We start from the raw sequence: 13140 nt of genomic DNA on the forward strand, positions 1-13140 counted from the left end.
AAAAGAGCTGACCAATTAAGAATCAAACCAGCAGTCAGTGGAAGATTCTTTTTCCCCACATTCCTCTCAATGTTGGAGCTTTAGTTTCTGTTTGTAAAGAATATCTAATGAATATTATTAAACATTTTATTGAAATAAACTTTAACCCAGAATAGCATAATGTTTGAATACATTTTATTTTGAAACATAAAATCATATCTTCATAAAATATGAAAAAAATAGTTTGTTTTAAATATTCATTAAAAATGGATTATTAGTTAAGCTTTATTGGGAATAATTCTTGGTTCAGAAGGTAATACATTTCATCATAAATGCTATCTTGAAGTGATCCACAAGAAATACAATGTCTGTATTCATATCTACATGCTCATTGCATTCAAAGTTTGAAATAATTCCCACAGCATCCCTATGAACAAAGTGATTTGATAGATTTGAATTGATTCGGAAGACTTGAATTCAGCAAGGTTAAACAAGCAGCAAGCCTAAGATATATAGCTGGGAACCATCAGAGTTAAGATTTAAAGCCGTAGGTTGGAGCAATAAAACAGTGGGTAGTGTTTTTAACTTGACATGCAGCCAACCAGGGGCTCAACCCATGACACTCGTATGGTCCCCAGGAAACCCCCTCCCCTCAAAAAAAAAAAGGTTAAAATCCAGGTAAATGTGAGCTAATATCCAAGTATTCTTTGTCAGAGTAGCTCCTTGTAGGAACCTATTGTTAAGTCTACACATTTTCACTTTGCTTTACACTGGCACTTAACTTGACTTCAAAATGTATTAGAGTCATATGTCCAATTTATTTACTGTCGAGTTTCTTGGTAGCTGTTGTCTTTTCTAATGGGATTCTTTGTGCTTTTCTTGGGTATGTCATTTTCTATGCCTGTAAGATTCATTCTCTAATATACTCTTAGGTTGTTCAATCATTTTCTGTAGCTAACTTGCCTGAAAAAGCTAGAAGGCAGAAATTAAAGAACATATACTGAACAAGTCCATGCTACAAAGCTTCCCACAAATAGTGAGAGAGTGCAGTTAGGATAGTTAGGACCACTATGATAATGATAGCTGGAAAGGATCACTCTAGATAGGAACTGGGTGCTGTAAGGAGATAAAAGTGAGAGGCATGAAAACCCTCATTAACAGTAAGCAAATAACAGTGCCTAAAATGGGGGAAAATGAAAGAAAGTGAAAGAGAAAAAGTGAGAGAGACAGGTCTGCCCAAGAGGCAGGCAGAAGGAGGGAAACTGAGGACATTGGTGGTGGGAAGGTGCAATGGTGTAGGATATTGCACTCTGTTACTGAAACTCAATCATGAAAACTGTGAAAAACAAAAACCAACTGTATTATGATCAACCTTATAAAGTAATTAATAAAAATAGGAACTAGTATCCAATAATTAGAGTTGTGTGGGATGGTTATTCCCAGAGATGCCTGGGGCACATCAATGGATCTTAGGGCCTCACACAACCAGGCATATGCTCAAATACCTTAACTCTAACTCCACTAGCTTCGAAGCCTCCCTACTAGATTTGGAATCTAAATTACAAAACAGTATAAGTAATGGTTTTGACTCTGGACACTTGTAAACTTCTGTGTCATATAATTGGAACAGGAAATAGTCATTAAAATAATGATAGATTTGACTGTTTTGGGACCATAATTTAATGTGCTTTGGTGTCACATCCTACAGTGTTATGGTTGCCATATGGTATGGCATTGTGCCACACATAAAACCTATTCTCTGTCCATAGATAGCTACCTAGAACCAAATATATATTAAGTAGTCCTTTTTTGTGTGCAATATGTACATTTACATTTTTCTAGTTACAGAGAGCTATTCTATTTTTCTTTCTTTCCTTTCTTTTGTTTTTGGTTCACACCTGGCAGTGCTCAGGGGTTACTCCTGGCTCTGCACTCAGAAATCGCCCCTTGCAGGCTCAGGGACCAAATGTGATGCTGGAATTCGAACCACTGGCCATCCTGGATTGGCTGTTCACAAGGCAAATCTCCTACCGCGGTGCTACTTCTCAGGCTCTTCTATTTTTTTATCTTTTGGGTTTTGTAAAAAATATCATTCTATTTGTTTTAGATTGATGTTCTTAAAATAGTATGTTGAACTCTACAATCATCAACACTATATTATGCACTAGATAAATTGTATGAAACACACAAAATTACATTGAATACATATTTGGCGTTGAATAGCATTTATTTATTGATCAACCGTTAAGAGCAAACTACTTCCCTATATATTTTGTAATTTTCAGTTTTACTTATCTAATTATGTTTTCGTTGGTGTTCTCTTTCCTTCATTATATACTTGTTGCATTGACAGAGATGACTGTGGTGCTCATATTCCCCATCATGCCACTGAAATACTTTGTTGTGGCAATTGTAAATATTTCAGGTCCCAGCCTTTACCTTGGTCCTTGCACACTTTGAGTTGTGCTTGCCAGAGTTCTCATACTTTAAGTTGTGCTCACACACCTGACTTTGGTGCATCAGAGAATGTGCAGCTGCTCTAATGTTTAGCATTCCTTTTTTGATGGCAATTTTTGGAGAATGCTCTTTTCAGGATTGCTACAACACCTTTATGTGATATGTATCATGCGTAAAGAGTAAGTAGTGAAATATCAGCATTTTTTAACATAGATGAAAATTAGCATTTATGTACAGAAGTTCAGTATGTATGTTAGTAATTTGCTTAATTTTGAAAATCTGAGACTAAGAGTGATAATATAAAGAAACTAGTCAAGGGGCCGGAGAGATAGCATGGAGGTAAGGCGTTTGCCTCTCATGCAGGAGGTCATCGGTTCGAATCCCGGCGTCCCATATATGGTCCTCCCGTGCCTGCCAGGAGCAATTTCTGAGCCTGGAGCCAGGAATAACCCCTGAGCACTGCCGGGTGTGACCCAAAAACCACAAAAAAAAAAAAAAAAAAGAAACTAGTCAAAGTTATGTCTGGAAATTATTTGCAGAAATGAAAGATATGTAATCAAATGAGACAGCTAGAGGAGTAAACAAGAGATGCTTTGAGGAGATAAATAACAAAAGATTTATTTTTGAATAATTATTCAAGAAGTTCACTGCAACATTTAATTTTATTATTATTTCTATTTGGGGTTTGATCTGGCCTGTGGTTAGGGAGCATATGTGGAGCTAAGGAATGTACCAGGGTTGATGTGAGCAAGACAACTGCCTTATCTTTTGTAGTCTCTCTATCTCTGAAATGCATTGTTATATTTTAAACCTAGTTGTAAACATCTGGCACACATCACAGAGAACAAGAACAATTAATGCTGGAGGGAATGTGGGGAAAGTAAGTCTCATTCAGTGCTGAGGGAATGCTGTTGAGATCAGCCTTGATGGGAAACAATATGGACATTCTTCAAAAAACTGGAAATTGAGCTCCTATACGATCCAGCGACACTTCCTAGGGATCTACCCTAGGAACACACGACCACAATACAAGAATGTTCTCTGCACACCTATGTTCATAGTAGTTCTATTTACAATAGCCAGAATCTGGAAACAACCCAGATGCCCAACAACAGATGAGTGGCTAAAGAAACTGTGATACATAAATACAATGGAATACTATGCAGCTGTCAGGAAAAATGAAGAAATTTTCCTATATGTTCCTGTATGTTTAGATGATGGACATGGAGACAATTATGTCTGGGGCTGGAGTGATGGCACATTGGTAGAGTGTTTGCCTTGCACACAGCCGACCCAGGACAGACCCGGGTTTGATCCCCAGCATCCCATATGGTCCCTCTGAGCCTGCCAAGAGCAATTTCTGAGTGCAGGGCCAGGAGTAACCCCTGAGTACTGCCAGTTGTGCCACCCTCAAAAAAAAAAAAAGTAACAGGATAGTTTCGCTCATCTGTGAAATTTAAGAAAAATAAAAGCATGACAATAATACCCAGACATTACAGATGAAGGCTGGAAAGACCACCCATGATATGAAGCTTACCACAAAGACTGGTGAATGCAGTTAGAGAAATAATAATACTAACAACTATCATGGCAATGGTAGTGATGGAAAGAGAATGCCTGTGTCAAAGAGAGGCAGCGGGTGTGGGAGAAGGGATGTAGGGGCATTGGTGACAGGGAGATTGCACTATAGGAAGGGGGTGTGCTTTGTATGACTGAAACCCAACTACATTTGTAGTCATAGCCATGGTATTTAAATAAAGATATTATTTAAAATATAACCTGTTATAGAAAGTTCTTAGTTTAAATTTTCTAATGCAATGTTTCTCTTGTGTCCTGTTAAAACTTGTTCCCCCAACTGAAAACTTAAAGTCAGAGCAGCTTACATAACAACTTGAAGCACTATGATTTCGTCAATTTTAGGACAAACTTTTTTTCCTCAAAAATTTGACAGTTCTGAAATTAATATCTTACCAGAGAGTTTGTGGTGTAATAGATGGTAACCAAATTGAAATTGCCCAACCAATGATTTTATTCAGTTTTATGACGATGAATCTGTGAAATACCACAATTCAACAGAAACCAGACCTTAAAGTTTGGTATTTTCCAGAACATACAATATATTGGATAATACTCTCATTCCTGGGCAGCAACAGTGTGCAGCAGTTCCTGACCAGTTATGCTGATCGCAAGGGTCAACAACCAACATGAGTTTCACTTTGAGTTTACTATTCAATAAATTACATGAGATCTATGATTACAACATACTTGGGTTTTTTTTAATAGATAAGTACAATTATACTATAATAGTATCTAAGCACATTTAAGATAGGCTAAGTTTTGATGCTGGGCACATAAGGGATATATTCATTAAATTACTTTCTATAGAGTTTTAGGTTATATTTGGCTGTGGTCAGGGCTCGATCAAACTCAGTTTGCTGCATCCAAGCAAGTGCCTACCTACTGAACTATCTCGTAACCTTAAATGCACTTTTGAAATTTAATGCTTTTATTATAGTTGAGGTGACACACCTACAGTAGTTATAGTGTTGATGCGCAAGGAAACTGTACCCCATCAATGTCTAAGACCTTTATTACTGTCTGTGTCATCTCTAATTTAATCTTCATTCTTCTGTCCTTGCTTCTGCTGCTTGATAATCAGTTTTGCAATCCATGAATAAGGGCTTGTTGCTATTTGATACTGCCTATTCTTTTCTTTCTTTATATTCTACAAGTGACTGTGATCATCAGTTATTTGTTCTTTTTTATGCCAACTTATTTTTCTTAACACAATACCCTCTGGTTTCATTGCATATATGCAATCTTACCTTTTCTTAGAGTTGCATAGTAGTTTGTAGTATATTTATCACAATTTTATTCATTTGTCAATGTATTTCTATTTATGGTATTTGAGTTTACAGTGAATTTTTAGGATGTTACTCCATTGTAAGTTGAGGAATGTCTCTACAAATTAATGGTGTCGACTTGCATAGGACATCACTCCATTTTAAGTCTATATAAATTACTTAAATTAACTTTTTTTAAATAATTTAAGATTTAGTTATAATTCATTAAAAACACTGTACTGTCTCATAACTCTGGTCAAGAGAACAGGAAGGAGACACCCTGAATTTTGTTCTGATGATCAAGGGTGGAATATATATAGGGAATGGAAAGGAAAAACATACTCAATAAAAACTGTATGATAAAAAACAGGAGTATTATTTTTAATTGATATCATACAACCACAACAAATATTCTGATAGGTAAATACTGCTCAACAGTTTATGTGACTTTTGTTGGGGAGAGTGTTAAGAGTTTAATGTAGATTTTTTTTACTTAGAGATGTATATACATTTGTATTACATCAATAATGCCTTAAATTTCAGGAAATATGGTCTTTTAGTAGCTTTCTGTTACTTGGCAATCTGATTATATTCCTAAAAAGCTCTTATTGTCCACAATCTACTTAGAGAAGTACAATCCTGTTTGAACATTGCAACTTATCTTGAAGGGCAGTTAAGTCACTTCTGGGTTGCTAGAAGAAGGAAGAAAAGTAAGAACTGAGACTCCTGTATCCTGACTCTCAAATGGAAACAAAATGTTTTGTGAGCAGGAACAAAAGATGAAGTAAAACGTCAAAAAAGCCTGTGACTCAGTATAGCCAAGCTTAAGTTTTGGAGAAAAAACTCAAGAAAACTTACACCTCTTAGAGATGATACTGGAACCTAAAGCTAGTAGCTGACATTTGCCAAAGGAGACTTTTAAAGAGAGGACTTAAATTTGCTTCTCTAGTTCCTTCACAGTCCACAAAGGTAGAGAAGTGCTTATCTATTCTAGAAAATACTGGAATAAATGGAACCCAGGATGAAAAATCAGTTTAGCAAATCACTGAAATACTGGGATTAATGTTCTATTTTACAGCACTGTAGTCAATGGCAGGGAAGACCGAGCAACCATGGGGAGATCAGATATGCTTTTCCACTATTAGGAATTCCCTTTAAAGACAGAGTGCATCTGGGAAATGCAATGGAGACCATCTGAAAGCAAAGGAGAGTCTTACAGGAATTTTACTTTAAAAGTAATTGAATATCTCTTGAAATAGCATCTTAAAAAAACTAGAAGAGAATTAATTACTTTCATTAGCAAGATTTATTTTCCTTCATAAGAAGTTAGAATACAGGATTTGAGTATATATAAATTTAAAATAGAAATGAAAACCCATATTTTTGTTGTACATTGTAATCCTACTATGGTGGAAGAAAACTCAGTGAACCTCTCAGAAACAGAAAGAAGAGATAAGCAATGGATTCAGTGAAGGGTTACTGGATCCTGGGCTCTGATGAGATGAGCCATTTGAAAATTGGCAATCCAATAGCAATACTATCTTAATAGTCAGAGTCTTTATGGGACCTTAGTGCTAAAAGACACATAGTTAATGACTATGTTTTTCTATACCATCAAATGGGGAACTAGAAAAGTTTCACATGCTGGACATGAGAAGAGGAGAAGCAAGCACCTAATATTTGGAAGTCAAACTGGTCCTGCTTTTTGAGGAAAAAGTCTAGAGTGGTGAATAAGCCCTTCAAAGAATACTTTAAGAACACTGAATCCATCACTTCCAGAAAAAGAAAAGGGAGAAAATTTTGTTGGAAAATACGTCCTTGGGAGTAAACATTGTAAAGGTGTTGAAGGTGTTTTATTGTTTTTATTAGAGAAGTCAGAAGTTCAATTTCCATTTTGAGGATAACAGAAAGAATGTTCTCCGCTTTGTTCAGAAGAACACACAGAATCAATTTGTACAAGCATATACAACCATTCCATTGGTGTCTTTTGTCTTAAAATCAGAAATCTGATTAGTTCTAGACTACCAGCTTTCCATGCACTTCTCTGGCTTTGGCAGCCCGGCGGAATAGTTTTTCATGCACTGTTGGCAATACAACTACAGCAGGCTTAAAACCATGCAGATTAACACTGTAGCAAATTGTTTGGATATTTGAGAGACATAGAAAGGTTATTTTCTGATATGAAATTCTGAAAACCTGCATAAATATTTTGTGTAAAATTAAATTAGTTATGTACTTTTGGAAACTATAACTTGAAGTATCAAGAATGCCCACATAATTCATATATACATATATATATAGAGAGAGAAACTGTTTCTTTATGCTGAAAGTCAAATTATATTCTGTGCCATACATTATTTCAACCAGTATTTATTTGGCATTAGATTAACTGAGTCTGTGTGGATTAGTCTTGGTGCTTGTGGATCATGCAAACGTAGTTCTAGTACTCCTGTTTACTAATCTTATCATGTGTCAATACTTAGGTGAGTTAAGGAGGATAAATACTTTTTACATGGTCACATTTACAAACGTTTGCCAATAACCACTTCACAATCTTTATGGTGTAACAGTGAGCTATAATAACTGGAATTGGCCCAAACAAGTCTTCTCTAGCAATATCAGATGTCAACTTTCTCGCTGTGCCAGTACAATCCCCCTTTGAGCACTGAAAAATTTCGGCACAGGTACACTGTTCTGCTCTTTTCTCTATTGTTCTAAGATCATTTCCATGACTTTTACAGGAAATTAGATTCTTATGGCAGGTAGATAGACATGGCACTTACTGATGAGGTACTTCAATATAGAAAAATTCTGCAAAATGATTTGTCTAGCAGATCACCTCTTCTGCTAATGAATTTGTAGACAGAGTCACTTTCTAGTGCGTGCACTTGCTATTCAATCGCTATGCTAATGCACTATGTTTATTGGAGCTCAAACATGTCCTAATGCATCACAAAGCAAAGTTGTGAACACCAAGCACATTTACTTGTGATGAGATTTTGTAGCAAACAAGTTTAAGTTGTATTATCAGTTGTTAAAACTCTGCCTTACCGGAATAGTGATTTGGGGGGATTTGTAGCTACTTTGGGGGGGTCAAATAAATTCAGTAGTCAGATAAAACATTGGATAGAACTCTAAAAGTTTCTGTGGTCTTGGTGAACTTCTTGTCGTACATAAAAGGAAAATAAAAGACAACAGATTTCTTCCATGGATTTGTTTCAGAAGTTTGGAGGGGATTTTTCTGATGTTGTGTGGGTTGGCTACTTCAGTTTGCATTTTGGAGTTTCACACTACTGTTGCTGGTCTGCGGTCCATCTCGGCTTCCAGTTTCACCATCTGCTGCATCTCCTTCGCCTGTAACATCAGAAACACAGCCTTATGGATGGAAACACTCCCCTGATGGCAAGTAGCACCCCTGGCCTGTCTTTCGTTAACCTTATGCTGTCCTTTTCCTCTTGTGACTACTGAAAGTGTGGTCCATGAAAAGCAGCATCAGCATCACTTGGGACCTTGTGGGAAGTGAAGAGTCCTGAACCCTTGACTGACTAACTCTGTATTTTAAAGCAGTTCCATGACATTTTTATGTACAATAAAACTTGATAAAAACCATTCAAAACAGTTTGAGCCATAGCCAGTCTACTTAATGAGGTTCTAGCACATTACATTATTGACTTAATTGTTATACATTGACAAGTTACTTTGACTTGACTAGATGTTGCTTACATACATTTATCCTCCCAAATCCTACAGTTTAATTAGAAGTATTTATTTTGAGAGCTGCTTTACGAGGGGGGGGACACCTTAGAGATAAGCATACCATATTGATTTTGTTGAAGTATCCTGCAAATAGGACACTATTGGAATATGTAGGATTCCTGAAACCCTGCAGGCCAACAATGATAAATATAAGTGTTCACATCTTTGAGAATTTATTTTTCTTATGTTAACCCCGAAGTATGCTATGGTGAATATGAGCTCATGAATTAAGACTGTCACTAAGACAATCGACTTTTCTGGTAGCTAGAAAAAAGTTTGACACTGGTAGATTCTGATAGCTATGAATGCTTAACAAATATAGGAAAAACGAACTACTGTTCTTTCATTGTTTATTTTCCAACTAGACCAATTAGAAGCTTTGGCTTGACCCCAAACATACATCTTTGGGCAGAGTAATAAAGCACTATTTCTTTCTTAATGATATGAGAGTAAAGAAGGGCATCTAAAGGTTTAAATAGGAGTTGGACTCTGAAATATTGTAATGTTACATTTCAAGTCAAAGTCATTGGGAGGATTTGGTCAACTTCGTAGACATCTCTGTAAAGGTTTCCTATAAGTTCTGTTAGAAAAGGAGTTTGACCCACTGATCATATAATTATTTTTTAACTTCATATATACTGTGGCTTTTAGATTGCATTTTGGTTAGGATGGATGAATATAACATTGCCAAATAATAATACTTTTCTGATTAAATTTCGAATGAATGATTCCCTCCTCTCAAAATTTTTTCTTGAAATATATCTATATGCTGTCGAGAAATGATAAAATGGAGAAAATATACAAACATGAAACTATGACACAAACAGTATTCATAAGAGATGAAGTGGGAATTAAATACATCTGTCTTCAGTAAGTAATAAAAATAAGACTTCTCTATTATTTGTTTCTCTAACATTAAAAACAATACTGTACATAATTTAGAAGAAAGAATCAAATAACTGTAGAGAACAACTTGATTTTCTTATGAGCGAAGTGACCATTCCTTCCCACATGCCAGGTGCAGTTCTGATTTGTGCCTGTAGTTCAAAGATATACAATGGCTCCCCCTTTAACTCTAAATCCTGTTTTAGACAATAATTAGATGGTCACCTCACTTATAAGAAGTAAATAGGGCCCTTGGCAAGCTAGCAGAAAGAGGAGTCATAATTCATAATTCATTGTATAATGAACACATATGTTTTTGCTCGCAGACCATAAATGTCATTAAAAACACTAGTGAACATTTAATGGGGTTCTTTAAAAATCACTTGATGTCCTATTAATAGTTGTAAAAGATGTGACTCTTTGACCCAAGTCTTAAGTGTGGTCAGTCCAAACGGCAACCATTCATCATTTTTCTTCAAGCTGGACAGTGTCTTCATTACCATAATTTTAGTTTCCCAGGTCTGCAATTAGAAACACTGTCTCACAGTCTATGAGATAGTTCTCTATAAATTGTGGCATTTTTTGGTTAGAATATAGCATGAGAAATTCAAGCATGAAATAATCAAACTTTACATCCAAATGAGAGATTCATTAGTTATGAGCAGAAGTGAAGCATGAATAGAGTCTGCACCAAGAATAACTGACACAGTTGAGAAGGAAAGCAATGTTTTGCTTATCCGAGGATCAGTCCTACCTTGTGTTTGGGACACTGCATGGCAGGATTTCAACAGCTGTTTGTACAAAAATAGTCACGTCAAAATTGAGTCATACATAGAAAACAAAGAAAATAAATGAATACTGAAGTGAATTTGAGAAATGTAAAACCGATACAGAAAAGCAAAAAGCTAAGAATAAAACATGTATACACCCATCTGTGAGAACTTCTCCCAAGTTGATCTCAAGAGAAAGAAAAGAACAAAACAAATCATTGATGCCTTAACCCAGGCGTTGGCAATGACTAGAGGACCCTTCCTTAATGATTTAATTTAATCCTAAATCCTAAATTTAAAAATAATTTTATCCTAAATGGTAGGATTGATGACAAAAATCAATTTTGAAATCTAGTGTGTGACAGTAATGGAACTGTGAATGTTTGAAATGGTACATGTGAAGACAGATGAGAAACTGTGTAGCTGGACCGTCTATGGGAAAAGAATTCTTGGTTTCTGAAATTTTATCTTTATGACTGTTGATCAGGCCAGGTCATCAATAGGTTTCATAAATTTAGATTAAAAGTCAGGGCAAAACATACTATAAGGTGAGTTGCTTCTGCAGTGCTCTCAATATTGATCTCATTCAAAAGGTACATTCCAGGTTTTGTTATGAAGGGCCTGGGAGGCTCAGAAGTAGTCAAAGTATTTCATTAAGTAAACTTAAAGGAAGATCTTATAGAAGAAAACGTCAAACTTAATTTATCTTTAATTTAGAAAGATAAAAATGATTTGAGGCTTAATAATATTTTGTCAAAGAAGTTTGGGATTGTCCAGAGTTAAATTTTTTTCAGCTAAGAAAATTTTAGTTATGAAGGAACTCTCATAAACTGTATTAGATTTTGCTTACTAGGAAGGAATAATATGAAATTATATTATCTTTGCCAATGGCAGGGCAGTGCTGTCATTGATAAATGGACTAAATTAGAGTTTTCTGAACTTTAAAAAATGATACTACAAAGACCTAAGATTGAATGTGCAACTGAACAGGTCAAGTTTGCCAAGCACAGTTTAACAGAGAAACTCAGTCTAAATTTGTCATTCAACAAATATATTACAATATCCTGAATTTAATTTTATTGAATCTTAAGACTGATCACATCTTAAATGTTCTCATATACAGTGCTTTCTGTAATGTCACAATGTCTGTGTCTCAAAGTAGTATCAGTGTGGGTGGTAGAATTTATTTATGACATAGTCAAAGGCACTATATAAATTTTAGAACAAGAAGCCACTATCCTCTCAAAATGAACTAAATCAACATAGCTCCGAGGAAGCCAGTATTTCAATATAAGAACTGTAAAATGCTTTGAAGTATTCACGTCTTGGCATAAAAGCTAAAAGTGATCTTTAAAAATGTTGCATTTTGGCATGAAACTAAAAACACTAGGTAACTGTCATCTCCAGGCCTAATACATGCCACTATTGTAGTGATGAGCAATTTTTAGCACATTTACATTCTTTTTTGGAGCTTGTTGCTGAGCAACATGATAATTTCTGAGTAGTTTCTTAATTTAGTTAACTGAAATATAGATATCTTACCTTTATTGTGCCTTTTTCTTAAGCATCCTTAATCCCCACCCAGCCCTGAATCATCGAAAAAAAATTCTGTGGTTTTGATCAGACTGATTTAACCATCTTTGGCTTCCCATTTTCCACCCTCACATTTCTCACCTCCAAAACTTTCTGAAAAGTGTTTTAAAAGCAAAAACAAAAGGGTCATTTGTACCAAAAAGTGATGGTTCTATAAATTGGGCAAATGGATTGGACTCCCAGGATAATAAACATTTATTGTCTTCTTTGGCATTCTATGAGCTGTTCATAAATAGAACCATTCAGCTTAAAAGAAAGTGGGAAACATAACTTAGAGAAGTATCCTGATGTAAAAAAAACTTCTGCTTACAAAAAGGAATTTGAAACCAGACACTTAACTAAATCATGACTCATTTACAACACATAAATTCTTCTGGTTTTGTTTTATTTTTACAAATTACTTTTTGTTTTGTTTTGTTTGGGCAGGGAGCACACCCCGTAACAATCAGGGGTTTTTCCTGGCTATGCACTCAGAAATCTCTCCTGCCTCGGGGGACCATATGAAATGCTGGGGATGGAACCATCTCCATCCTGGATCAGCTGCATGTAAGGCAAATGCCTTCCTGCTGTGCTAGTGGTCCATCTCCTACAAACTACTTTTTAATATAAATTCTAATTATGAGCACTTCAGGGAGAGACATTCACTCTGAAAAAAACTATACCTCAAAAAGAATTGTTTTATAGATGGTAGGAAAGAAAAATACAAGTACATTTTTGCTCAAAATTATTGGCAGTTTCTGACTACATCAAACTATTAAATAACTTCCAACAGTTATAGTTAAAAAGGAAATTTTATCTGAAGTGTAGCATAAATTGAAATCTAAACTACTGAAGTTCATATGCTATAAAAGCTGGCG

At 35.4% G+C, this 13140-nt stretch overlaps 1 protein-coding gene across 6 annotated transcripts in view; it reads right to left on the minus strand.

Moving 5' to 3' along the window:
• Positions 1 to 8276: 8276 nt before the first annotated feature.
• Positions 8277 to 13140, minus strand: part of PLCB4 (phospholipase C beta 4) — a 418068-nt gene continuing 413204 nt past the window's right edge. For 4 of the 6 annotated variants that reach the window (XM_049780218.1, XM_049780215.1, XM_049780217.1 and 1 more), the window contains 2 exons: positions 10675 to 10711; positions 8277 to 8633 (listed from right to left, as the gene is read on the minus strand). In XM_049780218.1, coding sequence (XP_049636175.1) covers positions 8545 to 8633; positions 10675 to 10711 — 126 coding nt within the window. In that variant the 3' untranslated portion in view covers positions 8277 to 8544. The remainder of the gene's footprint in view (positions 8634 to 10674; positions 10712 to 13140) is intronic. The other 2 variants (XM_049780221.1, XM_049780220.1) reach the window with 1 other exon arrangement.

Source organism: Suncus etruscus, chromosome 9, assembly GCF_024139225.1.
Source record: "Suncus etruscus isolate mSunEtr1 chromosome 9, mSunEtr1.pri.cur, whole genome shotgun sequence".
Taxonomy (NCBI): domain Eukaryota; kingdom Metazoa; phylum Chordata; class Mammalia; order Eulipotyphla; family Soricidae; genus Suncus; species Suncus etruscus.